General features: G+C 45.4%; 3 protein-coding genes across 4 annotated transcripts in view; all 3 read left to right on the forward strand.

The window, feature by feature from the left end:
- Nucleotides 1-536: 536 nt before the first annotated feature.
- On the forward strand, nucleotides 537-11,213 carry chkb (choline kinase beta). 2 transcript variants are annotated; one of them, XM_048256381.1, is made up of 11 exons: nucleotides 537-1,226; nucleotides 1,398-1,506; nucleotides 1,931-2,044; nucleotides 2,333-2,466; nucleotides 2,804-2,908; nucleotides 5,707-5,765; nucleotides 6,017-6,125; nucleotides 6,614-6,722; nucleotides 7,401-7,498; nucleotides 7,975-8,056; nucleotides 8,400-11,213. In XM_048256381.1, exons 1-11 carry the CDS (start codon nucleotides 775-777, stop codon nucleotides 8,454-8,456), a joined length of 1,428 nt encoding a protein of 475 aa, XP_048112338.1. In that variant the 5' UTR covers nucleotides 537-774; the 3' UTR covers nucleotides 8,457-11,213. The 2 variants fall into 2 exon arrangements, with proteins under 2 accessions (XP_048112338.1, XP_048112339.1); XM_048256382.1 differs by having other exon boundaries at nucleotides 538-1,226; nucleotides 6,038-6,125.
- Nucleotides 11,214-11,786: 573 nt separating this feature from the next.
- LOC125302965 (kelch-like protein 42) lies at nucleotides 11,787-17,544 on the forward strand. Its single transcript, XM_048256380.1, has 4 exons — nucleotides 11,787-12,653; nucleotides 12,756-13,487; nucleotides 15,645-15,945; nucleotides 16,597-17,544. Exons 1-4 carry the CDS (start codon nucleotides 12,396-12,398, stop codon nucleotides 16,935-16,937), a joined length of 1,632 nt encoding a protein of 543 aa, XP_048112337.1. The 5' UTR covers nucleotides 11,787-12,395; the 3' UTR covers nucleotides 16,938-17,544.
- Nucleotides 17,545-18,279: 735 nt separating this feature from the next.
- Nucleotides 18,280-22,548, forward strand: part of cpt1b (carnitine palmitoyltransferase 1B (muscle)) — a 19,117-nt gene continuing 14,848 nt past the window's right edge. Inside the window, exons 1-6 of the mRNA XM_048256379.1 lie at nucleotides 18,280-18,446; nucleotides 19,670-19,894; nucleotides 20,158-20,297; nucleotides 20,825-20,996; nucleotides 21,274-21,375; nucleotides 22,451-22,548. The exon at nucleotides 22,451-22,548 is cut by the window's right edge and continues 40 nt beyond it. Of these exons, the coding sequence (XP_048112336.1) occupies nucleotides 19,754-19,894; nucleotides 20,158-20,297; nucleotides 20,825-20,996; nucleotides 21,274-21,375; nucleotides 22,451-22,548 (653 nt within the window). The 5' untranslated portion in view covers nucleotides 18,280-18,446; nucleotides 19,670-19,753. The remainder of the gene's footprint in view (nucleotides 18,447-19,669; nucleotides 19,895-20,157; nucleotides 20,298-20,824; nucleotides 20,997-21,273; nucleotides 21,376-22,450) is intronic.

The following is a 22,548-nucleotide window of genomic DNA, read 5'->3' on the forward strand; positions in this document are numbered from 1 at the left end:
GATTATAACCAGAGCCCGTTTACGGAAAGCCGGATCACTCCCTATTAACTCCATTGTACCTGCAATCTGTTGCAGTTCCGCTAGGGGCGATCACGAATAAGTGCAAAAACAATGGAGGTCTATGGAGCTAGACGGCTAAATTTGTCTCTTTCACCTGGTTGTCGTTGAGAAATTGAATATTTGATTGTGGTTTCTGCAAGCTCAATATGGATTATAGGTCAAAAGTTGAATGAACGAGTAGTCACGTCCTTTCGATTTCTTACAGGTTAGGTCGTTGTTGCCCACAACACACTAGCTTTCTGCTAATGAATGACGTCATTGAGGCTTTTTAGAACAAATAAGTGACTCAAAAAATATAATACTCAGCGGTTTGTATTTTCTCTGCCCCCTCTTTCGACTGCAACATTCGTAATATAAAAAATATATCCCGAGAAAAGTGGATTTGAGGGGTACAGCTCCATAGGCCTCCATTCATTCTGCACTTATTCGTGAGCGCCCTCATGTGGAACCAGAAGAGGAACTGCAACCAGTTCAGAAACCGGAAGTTTCCCGAGAGTGGCGGTTCTCCCCTTGTTAGACATTCTCTGTTATAACCGTAGTCGTCGGGAATATAAGCGATGCAGTGCCGTTAGAGCAGCTCTTTGAACAGTCGACCCAAATAACTAGCTAACCAGCCACTAAACAATCGGTCGAATTCGGTCTTTGGTCAAGGCTATCGCCACCAATAAACCGGTTCCTCTCGTAACTTTGTCATCATGCGGTCTAGCCTATCAGATGATTCTTAGTGTTATCACATCCCTTTCAGTGCGACTTTCTGCTCGCTCACTGTCACTCCCGGTTCTTCGCTCCACTCTCGTAACCCATCCACACCCAACGACACACTTCAACAGGCAGCACGTCACGATGCAGTCGAGCCGACACACTACTGTCAGCGGCGGTGCTTCTCTCAAACCCGGAGCCACCAGGGGAATATCTTCAACACTCACGACTGACAACACTAGTCCTGCGCTTGGGGCCAGGCTGGCGATTAACGACATACAACGGAGGACACCGAGTCCCCGTGGTGCGAATGGGGATGACGACTCCGAAGCGGAGTCCTACCGGGACGGGAGAAGAGACGAGGTCGACCGGGATACTCGCGGAAGAGCCTTCGCTTGGTGTCGAGACTTTCTGTCCGGGTCGTGGAAGACCATCTCTGAACAGGACTTTCAAATTAGTATAGTCAGGTTTGTTGTGACAAGCCAAATAGTTTATGGAGTTTATGAAAAAGTTTTCTCATATTTTTCTGTAGTTATGTTTCTGTAGTCATGTTAGTTGCTTTTTTTATCTCCTAGTTCCTTCTCTCGCTCGCTCTCTCTTTCTTTCTCACTGTGTGTGTGTGTGTTTTGGGTTCGTAGTGGAGGACTCAGTAATCTCCTCTACAAGTGCAGTTTGCCAGAACATGTCCGTCCAGTTGCCGATGAACCAGCCCGTGTGCTTTTACGGATATATGGAGCCATCCTACAGGTACGGAGCACACTGGTGCAGTTCGGCGTTGATTGTACTGTCCTGAGAAGAGACCACCGGCCCTTCCCTCTCTGCTAATAATCAGCGGATCAGGGTCATGACTAACCTGTCTGTTGTCAAAAACTGCGAAACTGCGTGGAATTAATGGTGGAATGGCCGCAATAAAGGCAATAGTTTTATTCAGTACATTTATCTGATGAAAAAAAAAACATTCAAACACTCATGGAGATAGAAATGAAGTTATGTCAGTGGTATGGGTAGACTAATCGGTCTGTGGATCATAATTGCACTGTGTAGTGTAGACTTGGCTCATATTAAAGGTCATGGCTTATGCAATCATGTTATCATGTACATTCAATTATGTTTTCCCTTCTTGTTTGTCTGACTGTGTGTGTGTGTGTGTGTGTGTGGGTGTGTACTACAGGGGGTGGACTCTCTGGTCTTAGAGAGTGTGATGTTTGCCATCCTGGCAGAGCGAACTTTGGGTCCTCGACTGTTTGGGATCTTTCCTGAGGGAAGACTAGAGCAGTACATACCTGTAAGGCTCTATCTATTACACACACACACACAGAGACATCGCAGACATACATGCCTGTCTCTCTATATCTCTCTCTCTCTCTCTCTCAAATCAAATCAAATTGTGCTTTATTGGCATGAATGAAATGTCTCTCTCTCTCTCTCTCTCTCTCTTACACACACACACACACACACACAAACACTTACAAACCTATTCATTCTCTCGCAAAAACACATACCAGCAGACATGCCCACTTATACAGTACTTTGTCTCACTCACTCACTCTGATTGTCTGTGCCTTACCTGCAGAGCAAACGCCTGCGCACAGACCAGTTGGCCATTCCAGAACTCTCTTCGGAGATCGCCATGAAGATGGCACGTTTCCACGGCATGAAAATGCCCTTCAACAAGGAGCCTAAATGGCTCTTCGGGACCATTGACCGGTACACAGATCAGCTCCTGACTTTTACAAATACACATTTGACAAAATACAACAGTATAATGTAATCTGCAGTTAACCAGCTAATTAGTCAAATAAGTGAAATGTGGATCATTGTGCCCTGAAAAATAGAGAAAGTTTCAGAATTCAGTTTCAGAGATTTAGAAAAATAAAAGTTAAAAAAAAACATGGGAATGTTAACACGCACACCCAGACATCCCCCCACAGACACACACACACACTTACACACACACACCCCAGAGCAGCAGAGCAGCAGTCTCGCTCCAGAGGTTAACAGTTATGTGTGTGTTTGTGTGTGTGTGTGTGTGTGTGTGTCACAGGTACATGGAGCAGATAAAGACTCTGAAGTTTGTCCGGGACGCCCACATAAAGAAGTTCAACAAGCTGATGAAGTATGACCTGCCCAATGAACTGGACAACCTGAGGTGAGACAAGAGAAAGAATGAATGAAAGAATGAATGAATGAATGAAGAGAGAGGGAGGATCCAAAAGTCCATCAAGTTTTTTTCTAAATAGATAGACAAGCAGGATGGGGGAGAGGAAGAGAGATACAGAGAGATAGTGTGAAAGGGGAGAGTGAGTGAGGACAGGGCGAGAATGTGCTAGACGGAGGAGGAGAGGTTGAGAGGCCCTGAAAATGAGGGCTTGGAGAAGACACGCTGCTGCTGGGTCAGACAAGCAGAGATTGACAAGAGTCTCACTGGATGCCTGAGGCTGCTGTGGGGTGGCCTGTGCTCTGCTGTGCTTTGCTGTGTTGTGCTATGCTGTGTTGTGCTGTGCTGTGCTGTGCTGTGCTGTGCTGTACTGTGTTGTGTTGTGTTGTGCCAGGTCAGGGGTTGTGTCAGGTTGTGCTAGGTTGTACTGTAACTGTACTGTGTTGTGTTGTGTTGTGTTGTGTTGTGTTGTGTTGTGTTGTGTTGTGTTGTGTTGTGTTGTAAGCCATTTGTGTTGTGTTGTTGGTTTGTGTGTTTGTCAGGTGTTGTGTTGTGTTGTGTTGTACTGTACTGTACTGTGTTGTGCTGTGGCCTGTGCTGTGTTGTGCTGTGCTGTGCTGTGGGGTGGGGTGGGGTGGCCTGTGCTGTGCTGTGCTGTGCTGTGCTGTGCTGTGCTGTGCTGTGTTGTACCATGTTGTATGTGGGGTGGGGGTGGGGTGGCCCCTGTGCTGTGCTGTGCTGTGCCAGGCTGCACCATGTTGTGTTGTGTTGGTTGTGCTGTGCCTGGCCAGCTAAAGGGTGGGGTGGGGTGGCCTGTGCTGTGCTGTGCTGTGCTGTACTGTACTGTACTGTACTGTGTTGTGTTGTGTTTAGGGTTGGGCGATGTCCCCTAAATTGGCATTTGACGATGTGTACAGTAAAACATCGTGATGGACGATGATATCTAGCGTCTAGTCTAGGGGGGCGTCTAGTAAACACTAATTAATACCTAATACCATATGTCTGTACAGAAATACATTTATAATTTTCTACATAAAAAAAAAAAATCAATGTATTATTGATATACGGCCTGATGAAAGTGGACAGCTAAGAGAGACATACTGACCAGACTACCGAAGTTGTGTGGAGGATCTGCTCCAAGAAAATCGTTGTGAAAGACGGAGAGACCGTCAATCTGAACACTTGCGTGCTGGGCCTAGCAAAAAAGCTACTTAAGACTACTATCGTTGTCACTCATTTAAAATCTTCAGTAGTAGGCCTAAGCTATGCAGCATCCCACGTTATCAGGCCATCTATGCTGACTATGAGGGCGGAGGGAAGTGAAAGTAAAGGGCTGCGATCGCTCAGTCCAGGCTATAGGGCAAAGTAAAAAAACGTTTACAGATAACGAATCCCGATTACTCCGCTACTGTCTAGGTCTTTTGCTAAATGCATGAAATTCAAGCCTTACAGTTCAACTCAGGTCGTCTGTTGCCATGAAGGTGTGTGTGTGTCTGTGTGTTTGTGTGTGTGATTCTATTGACTGTTGATACTGTGAATCTGTGTGTGTGTGTGTGTGTGTGTGTGTGTGTGTGTGTGTGTGTGTGTTGAAATGTTCTGTCAAGCTCCTGGAGTCCTTATATGTGGGCTGTAAGCCAGTGAAATACAATACCAAGGGCAGTGTGTGTCTGTGTGTTTGTATGTGTGTGTGTGTGTCTATATGTCTCTACCCCTTCCCCCTAAAGCTTAGCTTGTGATTAGCAGAACTCAGAGGATCTCACATTCCGCACATGCCCAGTTCACTAAATCTGTCTCTCTCTCTCACACACACACACACATACATACACACACACAGACACACACATATTTGTGCAGATATTTACACACACATCATACACACACATACATAAACACATTCCACACTCATTCTTACCTACTTTTGTGTGCGTGCACACACACACACACACACACACACACACACACAATTAATTAATCACACACACACACACACACACACACACACACACACACACACACAATTAACCACTCACACACAGATACACAAACGTTCACTATGTGGGTGAAAGGTTAAAGCAATGTGTGTGTATGTGTGTGTGTGTTCTAATGATAAATGATAATGGAACATTCCACTCCCACTCTTCCTGGTATGATGGCCAACGAGGTGCAGGAATTGTTGGTGAACCCTCTTCTTATAGAGATGTGTTGAGTGTGAGTGTGGGTGTTAGAGATAGAGAGAGAGATTGCATTACTGAGTTCCATAGTAGCAGTAGAATGTGGAGCTGTAATTGTTACTTTCTGAAATGTGACTCAGTCTCTCCAACTCTCTCTCCCTCTCTCCTTCTCCCTCTCCAACTCTCTCCCTCTCTCCTTCTCTCTCTCCAACACTCTCCCTTTCTCCTTCTCCCTCTCTCCTCCCTCTCCAACTCTCTCTCTCCCTCTCTCCTTCTCCCTCTCCAACTCTCTCTCTCCCTCTTCTCCCTTCTCCCTCTCCAACTCTCTCTCTCCCTCTCTCCTTCTCCCTCTCCAACTCTCTCTCCTTCTCCCTCTCCAACTCTCTCTCTTTCTCATTCTCCCTCTCCAACTCTCTCTCTTTCTCCTTCTCCCTCTCCAACTCTCTCTCTCTCTTTCTCCTTCTCCCTCTCTCCTCCCTCTCCAACTCTCTCTCCCTCTCTCCCTCTCCAACTCTCTCTCCCTCTCTCCACTCTCCCTTTCTCCTTCTCCCTCTCTCCTCCCTCTCCAACTCTCTCTCTCTCTCCAACTCTCTCTCTCTTTCTCTCTCTCTCTCTCAGATCACTGCTGGCAGCGACTCATTCTCCTGTGGTCTTCTGTCACAATGATGTACAGGAAGGTAAGACACACACACACACACACACACACACACACACACACACACACACACACACACACACACACACATACACAAGCACATAGAAGCGGGTGGTACCAGGCCAAGCCCACTAAAATAGACACCTAATTGAAGCATGGCTGCATTCGTTAAGGGTGTTGCGTTGTGGCCATTGTGCATGGGCGAGTGCGTGTGCGCGGTCACGGTCGGTCACTTCACATGTTATACTGACGTGAACACTTTCATTCGTCCAGTTCTGGCCCCATGTGTTTCAGGGAACATACTAATGCTGGATGGGAGGCAGGCGGACGCTCCAGAGAAGCTGATGCTCATTGACTTTGAGTACAGCAGCTACAACTACAGGTATATGGATATTAAAAAAAGTTTGTGTGTGTGTGTGACTGTGTTGACTGTTATATATATATATATATAGACTGAACTATAAGAATTAAACAGCATAATCCAATCAGTAAAGTCAATGTCAGGGACCTTTTTTTTACCTTGACTGTTGTTCCTGTAGGGGCCTTTGCTTAGCAATGTATTGTCCCTGTGCTGTGAGTGTTTATTTGTGTGTGTGTGTGTGTGTGTCTGTGTGTTTGTGTCTGTGTGTTTGTGTGTGTGATTCTAATGACTGTTGATACTGTGAATCTGTTGTGTGTGTGTGTGTGTGTGTGATTGTGTTGACTGTTGGTACTGTGGATCTGTTGTCTCATGTGTGTGTGTGTGTGTGATTGTGTTGACTGTTGGTACTGTGGATCTGTTGTCGCTGGTGTATGTGTGTGGGTGTGTGTCACTGTGCTGTAAGTATGCTGATGTGCTCTAAGCACTGCTTCGCTCTGCTGTGTCTGTAGGGGCTTTGACTTCGGGAACCACTTCTGTGAGTGGATGTATGACTACACGTATGACCAGTGGCCCTTCTACAAGGCCAACCTGGACCACTACCCCACCAGAGAACAGCAGGTGAACACCACTGCCCCACTAGCGCACCGTTAGCTTCATCTCCATCTGCATGCTATACATGGGAAGCTAACACACGGTTACCTTCATCTCCATCTGCATGCTATACATAGGATGCTAACACACGGTTAGCTTCATGTCCACCTGCATGTTATACATGGGAAGCTAACACTGTGTGTGTGTGTGTGTGTGTGTGTGTGTGTGTGTGTGTGTGTGTGTGTGTGTGTGTGTGTGTGTGTGTGTGTGTACGTGTGTGTGTGTGTCTGTGTGTCTGTGTCTGTGCTTATCACATGCGGGCACACACACACACACACACACACACACACACACACACACACACACACACACACACACAGTGGAATCTGAGAAAGTCATTTAACTGCATTTTATGGCAAAAGAGCAGAAGTGGGCTTTTGCTAAAGTCACCTTGTCCAGTACAGAGTCTCTGTAGCAGACTTCAGCAACTGCTGGGCCATAGAGCATGCCACCTAGTGGATTAAATGGGCATAACACCAGAAGGACTAAGCAGCACCACATCAACTCTCACATAATATATAATTAACTGGATATGTTTTTATTTGTCTATTGTGTTGTTGGCACAGGTAAATGTGTGTGTTTGAGAATGGGTAAAAGTGTGTTAAAATTATGTTTGTGTGTGTGTGTGTGTATTTTTACCTGCAGCTGCATTTCATCCGTCACTACCTGAAAGAGAGCGGAGGATACGCTGGCAGAGAGAACCACCTGCAGGCGGAGGAGGAGCTTATGCTCGAGGCCAATCGGTGAGTTCCCTCTTGTGCTGCCATGGCAACATGAGCGTCTTGGTGTAGTAAATTTGAACATGAGTGTGTTCTAGACGTTTTAGGTCTGTTTTCTTGTACAGGGATTGAAGCCTAATCATGGACTAAAAGAGCACTTCAGTGGAGATCTTCACAGAAAAAAGCTTTAGTGTAGGAGGAGGTTTAGTCCATGCAGGGGAAACTGACCTGTAGTTCTTTACATTCGTAATGTATGTGAGTGCATTTCAGGTGTCCAGTTATGTCAGACTGAACATGTGTGTGTGTTTTTACACTCTTGCTTATCAAAATGTCCTATGGACGTGTGAATGTTGTCTAAATGCCCTATGGACGTGTGAATGTTATCTAAATGCCCTATGGACGTGTGAATGTTGTCTAAATGCCCTGTGGACGTGTGAATGTTGTCTAAATGCCCTATGGATGTGTGAATGTTGTCTAAATGCTCTGTGGACGTGTCTTAGGTATGCTCTGGCGTCACACTTCTTCTGGGGACTTTGGTCCATCATCCAGGCCCGGATTTCCACCATAGAGTTTGGCTACATGGTGAGTGGTGTGTGTGAGTGAGTTAACACGTGCTTGTTTGAGTGTGTGTATGAGTGCGTTTGAGCATAAGCTTTGTGTGTGTGTGCTCCCATTTGTTGAGCCTCTGTGTGTTTTTGAAGCACATAAGGAGCACATAATCAATCAGGTCAAAAGTACTGTCAACACACACACACACACACACACACACCTATCACTCTACAGGTCTCTATAGGTCATAGAAGACACTAATAGATCACAGTCTGAAACAAACACAAAGGCCAGATAAATATCCATCTGTCACTATGTTGTCTCAAAACGTAATAAACACAAATGTGTTTGTTTGTGTGTGTGTGTGTGTTTCTAGGACTATGCCCTATGCAGGTTTGATGCTTACTTCAAGCAGAAGAAGCTATTCGCCTGAAGCCCGCCTGAATGTCTCATCTGGAGTAGTCCCCCCCCCCTACACACACACTCACACACTTACACACTTACACACACTCATCTTCTCTCCCTCTAGAATGGTTTTATTTCCTCTAACTGTGCGAGGAATCCTTCTTGTCATACACCAGTAGTTGCAACAGAACTATAAAGCATGACGGCGGTTTCAAATGAAGAACCTGGGCTTGCATTGTGCTTCTTACCAGGAACGACTGACCTGTCCAAAGTCTATTCCTTTCTGTCATGCTGCTTTAATATCGTTCTTGGCATGTAGACGACATGACGAGACCTGCACGGTAGCACACCAGAGTCGAAAGGCTTTAACCTCTTCTAATGCACAACAGGGAACTCCTGACGCTAAACAGACAAGCTGTTGCTAGGACCATTAGCCATGTTTAGCACACGCTTTACTTATACACTATACCATTTCTCTGTACTAGCTCACATCTGTGCATCGTGATGTTAGATTAGTTTGTTGTGGACCCAACATATCAGAAGCCTTTGTGTCCACTTCTGTTTACTGCTGTTTAAAACGACAGACTCACTTACGCCTGTGTTTACTGTGGTCACTTTTAAGAGGGCTCTCGTTTAGAATGGCCAGCAGAACTGTGGCTGTAGCCCCCTCTTGTGTATCTTGCCGGTAGTGCGCAAGGCCTTGCTGGAGTGCAGCATTGGTGCCTCCTCAGTCAATTGAATTCATGATGCTTCATAGAATCCCAAATTAGCGCTTATCCTCTGTCTGACAGACACACCTGACTACAGCCCTTACACTTATTAATGTGTAGTGATTTCATCATTTGATACTTTTAGACATTTCATTTTCTTTTATTTTTTACCTGTGCAGGAGCTGTCCAAATGCTTTTTGCAATTTATTTAATTTTATTAATTATTTTTTATTTTCATATTTCATTTATTTTTATGACAGTGTCATATTTCATTAGTTCCATTATATGGGTCCATACTGTTTTGGCATACACCAACCTATAGAAAGAATTTGTTGTGTTGTGTCATGTTGGTGATCTTTAGATTAAAGATTTCTATTAGTAATATCAGATACACGCCATTTTAAAATAACACATTAACTGTTAAATATGTTCTTTCAATGTTAAACTTAATAGTTTGTTAATGTTATTTTATTCATTCTGTATTGTTAGCCGAGGCTCCTTAATGTAAAGCATGACTGAACTGCTCTATATGGTTATTCATGCGGTTTCTTAACTGTGGATTTGGGCGTGCAGCTCAAAGGTGGACACCTCTGTCATGTGTTTCATCATGTGTCATCATCTCTCTCTCTCTCTCTCTCCTCTCCATACCTCCATACTCCACCATCCCTCCTTCTCTCTCTCTCTCTGTCTCTCTCTCACGCTCTCTCTGTCTTTATATTTCCCTCTGTCTTTATCTTTGCCTTCCTGTCCTTTTAGATCTCTTGTATCTCTGCAGAAGGAAAGCGTTAGCACTGCATTGTTGCCTTACCATGTGTGTAGCCCAGCTGGTTAGCAGGGGTCTAGTTAGCATAGGTCTGGTTAGTATTGGTCTGGGTCTGGTTAGCGGGGGTCTGGTTAGCATGGGTCTGGTTAGCATGGGCCTGGTTAGCTTGGGTCTGGTTAGCAGGGGTCTGGTTGTGTGATGGAGCTGAGCAGCGTGGAGAGGGAGCTAATGGATGCTCCAGTGTAGGAGGTGAATGTTCTCAGTGCACCACAGTCAGTAATGTTGTGTTGGAGCGGTGCAGCTGATATGGGAGAGGCAGGAGGGTTGAGTGGTAGCTGATAGAAGTTAGGTGCGTTTTGTGTAGCATACTAAAAAGGTTGTCCGATGAAGCATGACCAGTAGACTTCATGTGTGATTGGTTGCTAATCACTTGATTTATTGACACTCATCTTGATTTTGATTGAACTATTTATTTACTCATAACTCTACTCAGTCTTTGTTCATGGTTTGTTTATTTGTTTTTATTTGTTTGTGTCTTGCCAGTTGAGTTTGGTTTCCCTCCAAAGATACATATTTTTACTTACCTGAAAGACACAGCCAAAAGAATGTAGACTTCCTCCAGTTATTGGAATGAGCTGTAAAAAAAGACTGTGGTTATGGAAACAGTACGGTGTGGTTTATGGCATTTAAATAGCATACATACAAACAAAGAATGCATTTGATAGGAGAGGAACGATTCTGCCTAATCAACGGGTGTGTTTAATTCTTTAAAACAATAATGAAGAATAGAAGAAGTACCCAAAATGTAACTTCAGTGTGTGTGTGTGTGTGTGTGTGAGGGGCCGGATTGATCTGGTAAATGGCCTCCTATACCTACACTGCTAGTCATGATGGCCATGATGTGTTAGTGCTCTGCTTCAGACATTAGGAGATGAGTGTTTACCTGAGGAGGCCACCCGTAGTGGTATGTTTTCATCCCAACACACACACTCTCACACACACACCTGAGATTGACAGTGGCATTAGCACAAGTGTGTGTGGGATATGATGGCTTCGTTCCCTTGGTGTTTGTTTAATCTCAGAATTTAGCATATTGATGACAATCTGTCGTCAGCTAAATGGCTTTACTAACTTCATCTCATCTAAAGCAAGTTTACCACTACATGTGTTTTTACAGTTCCTACCAAAAACCATGGCTTGGTTGACATTAACAACCAGCACTGTTGCTGTAGTTCATGTGTTTGTTCACAACTTTGCTGTTCATTTTGTATTTATTATTTTCTTACTGCTAATAAACAAAAATAAATAATAATCATGTTTGGAGTGTAATTCTTGTCCAGTCAGTATACTGTGTGTGAAGCTGGAGGGGCACAGACAGGGTGTGTTAATGGACCAATCAGAGGTCATTTTTAGGTCTCTGTGCCTCCCACATGTTCACAGGTTGTCCGTCCCGATCTTGTGAATGCGATATCTTAAGAATGCTTCAAATTTGGAAAAAAATTAAATTATTAAAAAAAAATTTTGGCGGTCAAAGTCACTGTGACCACCTGTATGTCCTTTTCTCACGAACGCGATATCTCAAGGATACCTTGAGACACGTTCTTCAAATTTGGTGTGAACATTCACTTGGACTTAAAGATCACCTGATGTATTAGATGTATTACATGCCTGGCCGCACATGAATGTTAACCAGACATTCACCGCTGTGCAGAAGCATAGCATGACAGCACAGTAGTTGTAGTTATTCCCTGCTCTGAACTCGTCTGCACTGGAGAGTGAAACTAAACGACTCGGTAGCATCGTATTTCTGCACAGGGTCCCTAAAGCTCGGGCTGCCTAAAATAGACCGGAGAGGCAGTGTGTATCTGTGTGTCAGTGTGTGTGTGTGTGTGTGTGTGAGAGAGAAGAGAGTCTCCCTGCTCATGTGGCTCCAGTGAACACTTGCTCCAGGAATGTGTGTGTGTGCAGCACTGCCTCTGGACTGAGCTGAGGCCTGCTGAACAGCGAAGCCTGGGACTTGAGTTTATTTCACAGCTGACTGGACTGCCTCTCACCTGGGCAGCTGACTCAGGGCTCCAGCCTGTAGTCCAGGAGGAGCCAGCAGAAAGGGGCTGGGACGGCTGGCAGCGTGAGCCCGTGGGATTGGAAATGCCTATTTAAAGCCGTCTGTTCTGTGCCGTTCCGGGCTGTTCTGCGCTGTTCTATTTGAGGCTCTCTTGGCTTCGCTGTGACCTGTGGGAGCTGCTTCACACTGAGCCCCATATGAGGGGCAGGAGGAGGGGGAGGAGGGCTTGTGTTTAGAGTCCATGGACTGCTGAGGGGGGAGGAGGGCTTGTGTTCAGATTGCTGAGGTAAACAGTGACTGCCCTCAGGTTCACGCATGGACTGTCTCAGTGACCAAATGGAAGCTGGCGTCTGGCCTGTCTCAACGCAAAAGATTGTGTGTGTGTGTGAGAGATTGAATGTTTAAACAAGTGAGTGTGTTAGTGACGTCATGTTGGCTGTTCTGTGGCGGTGGCTTGCTGTGCTCTGGTTGTGGTTCTGGTCATGGGTGCAGTTCGGATCAAAGTGGGTCCGCACCAAGCAGACCACACAGTTGCCCCTCACACTGGACAGTGACATCACTCAGGAGGAGGAGGAGTCCAGTTACAGCCAATCAGAGGAGTGGAAGACTGACCAATCAGCCAGGACCTACGGTTACCATGACGACGCAGCAATGGTGGCCGTGCAGACAAGCACACACACTTTCTACGTATGTCGGAACAGTCACACTCATGCACGATTCTTAAAGGTCTTACCTGTGCAACAGGTATGCAAGAAGAAATTATATTTGTGTGTGTGTGTGTGTGCACAGGTGGACCTGGAGCATCTTGCAGAGTGTGGCGAATATTTCCGGGCCCTCTCCCACTCCAGTATGATCGAGACGAGCCAGCGGCGGATTGTTCTAGAACACGTGCCCTCTGAGGTCTTCCACAGCCTGCTGCAGTTCTACTTCCTGGGTCACTTCCGTGTGGCACCAGCTCACCTGCCCACCAACCTCCAGGTGAGTAGCTACCTGCTCTCCTCCGCCTACACCTCCCGCCTGCTGGCCCTCCTGTCCTCGCTCCTGACCCCGCTCACCTGTCCGGCGTACCTGGAGCTGTCCAAGCGGCTGGGCTGCCCTGAGCTGCGGCAGCAGGTGCTCCTCTACCTGAGCGCTCACCTGTTGGAGCTGCCACACATGAGTCATGCGCTGGAGCCCCGTGAGAGAGAGCTACTCCCAGACCTGCGCTCCGCCGGAACCCCCCGCCTCTGCTGCCTGCGCAAGGAGAACCTGAGCGCACGGAACGCGCTGGAAACGCAGGCGGTGCGGAGGGTCTTCCGCCTGGAAGAGGGGGAGGAGGTGGAGACCCCGGGGTGGACCCCGCTGACGGAGATGCCGTTCCAGGCGGACAAGTGGTGCTTCACCACAGCGGTGCTCTTCAACTACCTCTACCTCATCGGAGGTTACCGCCACCGGGCCGCCCGCGGATACGAGTTCAAGATGGCCTCCTTCCGCTACAACCCCCTCACCCAGCAGTGGGCCCCAGTGGCGTCCATGATCAAGGTGCACAGCAGCATGCGAGCAGTCCGCTAGTCACGCTTAAAGGGGTGGTTCAGGATTTTGGACATAGAACCTCATTTCCAGGTTAGCAAGTGTGATATTTATCAGTGGAGACCGTTTTCAACACGTTTCATCCAGTCCAATTGCAGAGTTCGCAGGTGCTAGGCTAGCGCAAGTCAACGGTATGTGTTAGCCTGCCACTAAAAACAGTCTTACCCACTCCAAAGTACACCCAAGGCAAATTCCAGACAATCGATGTAAATGTCTGTGTTGATAGAATAGTGTAAGAAATACAACTACCCTCGCATCGCGTTGCAATAGTTATACTTTGTTCCCTGAAGTTGGTTGTAGGCATTTAAGCAAAGCAGCGGCGGACTGATATTACCAAAGCTACTACTAGGTATCCCCATTGGAGTGCGCTTCTCTGTTTACTTTTTGGCGCAGTACTACTAACCGGAGCAAGTATAATTCCGCCGCTGCTAAGAAACTAGTCCCTCAAAATGTAATGCAATCATTGAAATGCAAGGATAGAATAATGTTAGAAATAAAACTATCAACACAGACATTTACATCGATAGTCTGGGCTATAATTTATTTGCCTCGGGGTGTACTGTGGAGTGGGTAAGACTGTTTTAGTGACAGGCTAACACATACCGCTGACTTCATGTAAGCCTAGCACCTTTAACTCTGCAATTAGAAGGATGGGAGGAAACGTGTTGAAAACGGTCTCCACTGATAAATATCACACTTGCTAACTTGGAAATGAGGTTCTATGTCCAAAATCCTGAACCACCCCTTTAAAGCTGCAGTTGGCAAGTCTGACAGATTGAAATTTTGAATGTTTACAACTCTCATGTCCCTCCCCCACTACCACCGAGCACCCTCTCATCGAGTTTGTGCTTGTCAGTGCGCACCAGACTGCACCAGATTGTGATTGACAGTCAGATCTCACACAGCCCTGCTCTGATTGGACCAGAAGAACCGGGAGCTGTGGATTTTTGCAAAACAAATAACAGGCTCTAGGTGGAGGTAGAAGTGCGTTTTTTTTTCTTAAACCGGCTGATTTATGTTGTTCTTTCGGAGCATATTGTCGGTTTCAGTGAATATGATCAAAAAAATCTTGCCAACTGCATGTGAGCAGTCCACTAGTCACGCTTAATACACTCATAATCAACATGCACAACAGCCTACTAGCAGTCCGCTGGTCACGCTTAATACACCTATAATCAACATGCACAACAGCCTACTAGCAGCCAACTAGTCACGCTTAATACACCCTTAATTAAGATGCACAGCATTTCGCGAGCAGTCCGCTAGTCCCACTTACAAGCAGTCCCTTAGACCCACTTAATACATTTATTCATTTGGCAGACACATTTATCCAAAGCGACTTACAACAATGGAATAACATTTAGGCTATAATGTAAGCATTTTAACATTTAAACTTAGCTTAGTAAACTACAAAGCTACAGTGTTAAAGAATGTTTAAACTACAGTGCAGAGGAGACTATAGCATCTGTCAATACTAGTACTAGAGAATAGGAGTGCCTACATCCATGATCAAGGTGCCCAGCAGTCTGCTAGTCATGCTTATTTCACATTACATTATTCTCAACTACTTATTACACCAGTTACACAGTCACTCAAGATGTCAATCTAGTTATGACACCAATCATAATGGAATGAACAGAGTCAACTAGACTATTACACCAAATTTACTGTGAACTGCTACCATTTACACCTGGGATTCGATTCCCAACCTTTTGTTTTGCTACTTAGTTCAGAACGTTGATCAATCATTACCCATGATGATCTCATGCGAAATGTCGAAGTTTATTTTTACATAGCTAGATTGTAATGAAGGATCTGATTAGTTACTTATCTTGGATAAAATGGGGGTTTAATTTTTTTTATTTTATTTGATGTACCGGTATATATTTTTTATCTAATGTACTGGTCAATTGTAATATACCCAATATCTCAGCCGACCCCATTTGAATTTCAGGAGATGATTTTCACTATGAGTAATGCTGTTAATTATTACATCAATTACACTATAACTAATATTATTGACTTTAGAATTTTGGCTTAATGTTTGTGTGTGTGTGTGTGTGTGTGTGTGTGTGTGTGTGTGTTGTGTGTATTCCTGTGTGTCCACAGCACAGACGTCATTTCAGCGCAGTGGCGTGTGCGGGGTGTGTGTACGCCGTGGGCGGTTGGTACCTGGACTCGCTGGTGACCCCTGACTCAAGTACGAGCCTGTACACCGCCGTGGAGCGCTACGACCCCTGGGCCGACTGCTGGGCCTTTGTGGCGTCGCTGCCGCTCAGCGACTTCCGCTTCAGCCTGTCGCTGGCGCACGACTCACCCCTCACAGCAGCGCGGGGCGACTGCCTCTACGTGCTGGGCAGCATCTACCGGACCGGAGAGAAGCTAGTGCTCCAATACAGCACCACCCACGGTGAGTGTGAGAGTGTGTGTGTGTGTGTGTGTGTGAGAGAGAGTGTTTGAGTGTGTGAGTGTTTGAATGTGTAAGGCATCTACCAGACCGGGGAGAACCTGGTGCTCCGATACAGCACCACCCACGGTGCGTATGTGTGTGTGTGTGTGTGTGTGTGTTTGAGTGTGTGAGTGTGTGATTGTGTGAGTGCTTGAGTGTGTGAGTGCGTGAGTGCTTGAGTGTGTGAGTGCGTGAGTGTTTGAGTGTGTGAGTGTGTGATTGTTTGAGTGTGTGAAGCACCACCAACAGCGAGAGAGACAGAGGCAAGAGACAGGAGAAGCACAGAGTGTGTGAGTGTGAGGGGAAGTGTGTGTGAGTAGAAGTGTGAATGAGTCCCTGGGATCCTGTATATCCAGTGCTAAGTATAAAGTGCTGTAATTGGTGAAATTGGTTTACCATGTATAAGTACATACTGTATATGAGGGGAATTCTGCATTGTTCTGTCCTGTGGATCACTGCCTGTCTGTCTGTCTATCTGCCTGTCTATCTGCCTGTCTGTATGTCTATCTGCCCGCCTGTCTTCATCTTTCCTTTCTTGTCTTCCCATCCTTGTTCATATCATTTCATCGTCCCTCTTCCTACCACCCCCCCTCCCCCCCACCCCACCCCCAGACTGCTGGTCAGAACTCCTGCCCACTCTGACCCGAACAGATGCCCTCATGCCCAGCCTCTACTTCCTGGGTGCCACAGACAAGCTGCTGGTAATTGGTGGAAACAACACCGAAACCATGGTAACCTCCTTCTGTGTGGACTCTCAGCGCTGGGGGCCTGTCCGGAGCATGGAGAAAATGGCTCTCATTGGTCAGGGGACCGTTGTGGACGGCGAGGTCATCATATCGAGTTTAAAGCATGACTCTGTGATCAGACTGAATACGGACTCTCTCTCCTTCTCTCTCCTCCCATCCCTCCCCATCCCCACCTGCTACGAGAGCCTCTTCCATCTCTACTTTTAACACACCGCAAACATCTTATAAACATCTTATAAATGTCTTACTCAACATGTCTTTCCCTGCCCATGCAGTATGTTGCAGCATACACTGTGTCTGTGCAACAGAACTGAGACAGACTTTAGGCAAGCTGCAGCTTCTTAATGTGACACACACAGTGCACCAAACACCACTCCACCTCACGTGTGTGTGTGTGTGTGTGTGTGTGTGTGTGTGTGTGTGTGTGTACACTCAAGTCTATACTATATATACACACACACATTCTAATCCACTCTTATGCCATTTCTACAACTAAGACAGTACTAGTATCCTATAGTTATTGTATTATGACGATTTGCTATTGTTATCATTCTGTTTAAATGCATATAGGCGATATTGACTACTTTACACCCATAATTTTCAATGATAATGTTTATTGTTATTATTGTGCATCACTTTGGATAAAAGTGTCTGCCAAGATCCATAACCATATTACTATAAACATGCGTCCCTACCACTGAGTTGGATATCAGGCACATGTCCTTGCAGGATGTATTAATGTGTGTCAGCCTAACCCTTTCATGTCAGCCTGCTTCCAGTTGAAACATTAAACATTAGACATTGTTTCACCATGTTCACAATCTGACCTCTAATTCTCCTTGAGGATACTGTATGCTGTGTGTGGGGTGCTACACACTTAAGATGTGTGTGTAAGGTTATGTTGATGTTTCTGTATCGTAGTGTATGTGGGATTCTGCACACTTAATATGTGTGTGTAAGGTTATGTTGATGTTTCTGTACCGTGTGTGTGTGTGTGTGTTAGTTAATGTTAGTGTGCTGTCATGTTTGTTTTATGCCAAACTGGTTGTAGCTGATTGGTTGTTATGTGGGCACCTGGTTGTTGATTAGCCATGACTGCATCATGACTGATTCCAGTGTGTCCGTTCCCTGACCCGATTACCCACCTGAGGGAAGTAACTGGCTGCCAACAAACCAATGCCAACCACACATTAACCTTTCCAAACATGGAACATTCTTTTATTTCTCTCTGTTTGGTTGCCTCTCTATCATTCTTTCTTCTTTCCATTTTGGTTTCTTTCTATCTATATACATTTTAAATATATCCCATCGAGCTCCTCTTTTTCTTCTCTATAATTTATTTTGTCCTTTAAACATCTCTCCACTCCTGCAACATCACAGTGTGTTTTAGGGGTCATTCTGTGGATATATCTGGAGGCTTTTAAGGCACAGTACAATAACAGTGAATACTCACACACACACACACACACACACACACACAAGCAAGCCCTCAGAAGTGTCCAGTTACACAGAGAAAAGCCAGAGAGAGAGAGAGAGAGAGAGAGAGAGAGAGAGAGAGAGAACTACAGGTCGCCTCGTTAGTTGGTTCCTGAAGGTAGTTGTGAAGGGCATTCGAGTCATAGCTTGGGAGTTCCAGATTTCTCTCACTGGAGGGACGCTACACATTTATGCGCCCACTCTGCCTCTTGGTGTGGCTAACTAAACCTCTGACCAAAGGTAAGAGAACTCATCCTGTACTCACTACATAGGTAGATAGATAGATAGATAAATAGATAGATAGGTAATTTATTCATCCATATAGATTTTTTTTACTTTAGGGGTCGTATAGAAATCCTAACTTGCAAGATGAGAATTGTTTGATTTCTCTTTCAGTGTTTCAGGTGTATGTTTATGTTCATGCTTCTTGGCTAACTACAGTCCATTCCCATGTACACTGTAAAAATAAGTCGGTTGAATTGAATTATAGGCTAGTTATGGTAGGCTATGACGCCTTTGCCCACTATTATGTCATTACAATGCCAAGTAATCTATATATGCTTTTTTAAAAACTAAGTAACAACTAAATACGAAAACAGAATGCGTCGAGCATATAACATGCCAATGCGTCTGTGATACGAAATTCCACGTGCCGGTCGTCGGCCGGCTGTGTGTTTATATTTTTAAAACTGGTTTGTGTAAGTAGCGTTCACTTGGTCAGCGCGCCTGCATACCTCACCAGCGCACACCGCTATATCTGGTGCTTCAACTTTGGCCCAGTTGGTCGACCTCCAGTCATATGACATGGAAAAAGAAATTCTAGCCGTCACACGTCACTCAAAACATAACCGGCGCCCCTGACCTCCCGCGTGTCCTCAGTCCGCGTGTGAATGAAAATAACAATCAATAAATAAATATAAATATCTTCGGTTCATTCTTAAACCCAACTCTCAAGCCCCTTACACATAATGTTGCTGTGTGTTGTTCAGGATCAAAACGTTCAATTAAAGATCCTTGATTACTAGCTCTGCTTTAACCCTCTCTGGTTCAATGGCTGTTTGATAGAACATAATATTCTGATTCCTTCTATAGCAACACAATTCTATGTTTCCAATCTCATTTGTGCACCTAGCAACATGCCTCACTGTGCATAGAATTAGAGCATGAACTTAGGCCTACACTTACTGTCATTGAATGTGAGTTATGATTATAGACCCTTTCAACAATAAAAACAAAAACAATGCTTGAACGTTCTATTCGGGCCCCAATCTACTTCCTCTGCATTAAGATAACATATGGAATGTTAAAACAGAAGCCTTGTGGGGTCAACTATGATGCTGATAATGGAACTCTCTTGAAAGGGTCTATAATTATGAAGGGTCTAGTCTATAATTATTATGATTTCGATAACTTGTTTGAATCATACTTTTAGCATCATGGCCATGTGACTCCTCTGACTCTAGGTAATCCCTGGCTGACCCGTTGACCTGCAGCAGGCCTAGCAAGCGTGCGTGTGTGTGGGTGTGTGTGTGTGTGTGGCCGGCAGGATGGCAGAAGCACATCAGGCTGTGGGGTTCCAGTTCACGGTCACCCCTGACGGCATTGACCTACACCTGAGCAGGGAGGTGCTAAAGCACATCTACCTGTCTGGGGTCACCTCCTGGAGGAAGAGGGCCATCAGGTTCAAGGTCTGTCTGTCTATCTGTCTGGTTGTCTGTCTGTTTACCTGCCTGTCTGTCTCCATGTAATTATATATTGATTGATTGGTTGATCAGTTATTTTTTTCATTAATTCAGTCATTCATTATATGTTGATTGCTAGGTCGATCAATTAATTGATTGATAAGCCTTTTGTCTGTTTAATTCATTCATTCATTCTTGATTGGTGGTTGGATGATTGATTGATATGTTGATTGAATGGTTCATTCATTGATCCTTTCCCTGACGAGCAGAATGGCGTCCTGACGGGTGTGTATCCCGCCAGTCCGTCCAGCTGGTTGATCATGGTGATCGGCGTCATGAGCACCATGTACGCCCGGGTGGACCCATCACTGGGCATGATCGACAGGATTAAAAACACCTTACCTGTCGGGTCAGTCACACCTGAGCACTCAGACAGTCAGAGAAGAGGGAGATAAGTGGGATTTAGCCGAGGGGGTAGGGGGTAGTGATATGGGTTTAGCAGATGTATTATCTTCAGGGACTCAACATGTTCAATACTACAGCCATACTACACTGCTGTGTTCTACTGTAGTCTAATTATGCATGCATGTGATTTGTGTGTGTGTGTGTGTGTGTGTGTGTGTGTGTATGTGATGGTGTCCATGCGTGTGTGCATATGCGTATGTGTGTGTGTGTATGAATGTGTGCGTGTGTGTGCATGTGTGCGTGTGTGTGTTTGCGTGTGTGTTTGCGTGTGTGTGTGCATGTGTGTGTGTGCGTGTGTGTGTGCATGTGTGCGTGTGTGCATGCATGTGTGTATGTGTGTGCATATGTGTGTGTGTGTGAGTGTGTGTGTGTGTGCGTGCGTGTGTGTGTGTGTGTGTGCGTGCGTGTGTGTGTGTATGTGTGTGTGTGTGTGTGTGTGTGTGTGTGCGTGCGTGCGTGTGTGTGTTGCAGTGAGTACCTGACAGTGCAGACTCAGACGGTGCTGAGTGCCGTGGTGTTTGCCACAGGGCTGTGGCTGGCCCTCATCATGCTGCTGCGCTACACACTCAAGCTGCTGCTCTCCTACCACTGCTGGATCTTCGAGTGCCACGGCAGGAAGAGCTTCTCCACCAGAGTCTGGCTGGTAAGACCCACTTAATCTAGTCTTTCTATGTGTGTGTGTGTGTGTGTGTGTGTGTGTGTGTGTGTGTGTGTGTGTGTGTGTGTGTGTGGGGGGTCAGGTACCACAATTTTTCAGTAATGTTTTGATATCAATCCAAGTTCATGTATGTTGGCTTATACTGTAATTATGTGTATGCACAGTTTATGCCTGCAGTATTTTGACTGTGTGTGTGTGTGTGTGTGTGTGTGTGTGTGTGTGTGTGTGTGTGTGTGTGTGTGTGTGTGTGTGTGTGTTGTAGAACCTGGTGAAGATATTCTCGGGTCGGAGGCCTCTACTCTATAGTTTCCAGGCTTCTCTTCCCAGACTGCCAGTACCCAGCGTGGATGATACCATCAGCAGGGTAAGAGTACATACACACACACACTAACACACACACACACACACACACGAGAGGCGATTGCTCTAAGACTACAGGGAAAGCTCAGCCTCCTCTAAAATATCACAGAACATTTCATCAAATACTACTATATTACATTAGCCTACTATTCCAACTAGAACATGCTAAAAACTTGTTCAAATTCATTGTTAGTTCGTTCAGAAATAAGGTTTTGCCGGTCATCTATCGTGACTTTCCGCCTCCAAACCATTACTGTGACGACACAATCCATCAAAAACCCCTAGACGCTCGGCTTCACTGGACTTTAAATGGCACTAGCGTGGGCTGATCTCAGTGCAGAAAAGCTAGATGTGTATTGGATAAACGCCCCAAAATCATAATTTCCAGAGTGTCATATTTTCATATCATAATTTCTCTGGGAGTGAAATATGGAGTTACTGAGTTTGTGACTTGCTTTTGTTTCAGTTGTGAATTTAAGCTAGGTTGTAGCCAGCTAGCTCGCGATATAACTGTGTAGCCTGGATGCATTATGATAATGTTTACTTTTGAATAATGTTTAATTAATGTTCATAGCCATTTGATTTTATAGGGGAGATTCAACATAAAACATCAAGGCAGATGAACTTACAGAATAGTCACAGAGAAATAACTCTAGTTGGCTACCAAATAACCTAAGTGAACTGGTGAAACCATGTTTTAGAACTCTACTGTTTGGTCTAATCTGGGTTTTGGGATAACTTTTGCCCTCAAAGAACAATATAGCAACTTAATAATATTAATTTAATAATTGACCATTTTAGAGCTTCCCCTATTCCAAAGAGCAGCAACCGCCACTGACACACACACACACACATACACACACACACATGCATACACACGCACACACATTTACACAGATACACGCACACACAACCACACTTACATAGATACACCCAAACACACAGCCATGTATGCTTGCACAAACACACATGTACACATACACGCACAATGATCCCCCCACCATTACACATACACATACACACACAAACACATGTGTCCCCCTTCACGCAATACTAAACCGATGCTGTCTCTCCTCTAGTATTTGGAGTCAGTGCGCCCTCTGCTGGATGATGATCAGTACAATCAGATGGAGGTCGTGGCCAACGAGTTTAAAAAGGACCCTGCACCTAAACTCCA

Source organism: Alosa alosa, chromosome 11, assembly GCF_017589495.1.
Source record: "Alosa alosa isolate M-15738 ecotype Scorff River chromosome 11, AALO_Geno_1.1, whole genome shotgun sequence".
Classification (NCBI taxonomy): domain Eukaryota; kingdom Metazoa; phylum Chordata; class Actinopteri; order Clupeiformes; family Clupeidae; genus Alosa; species Alosa alosa.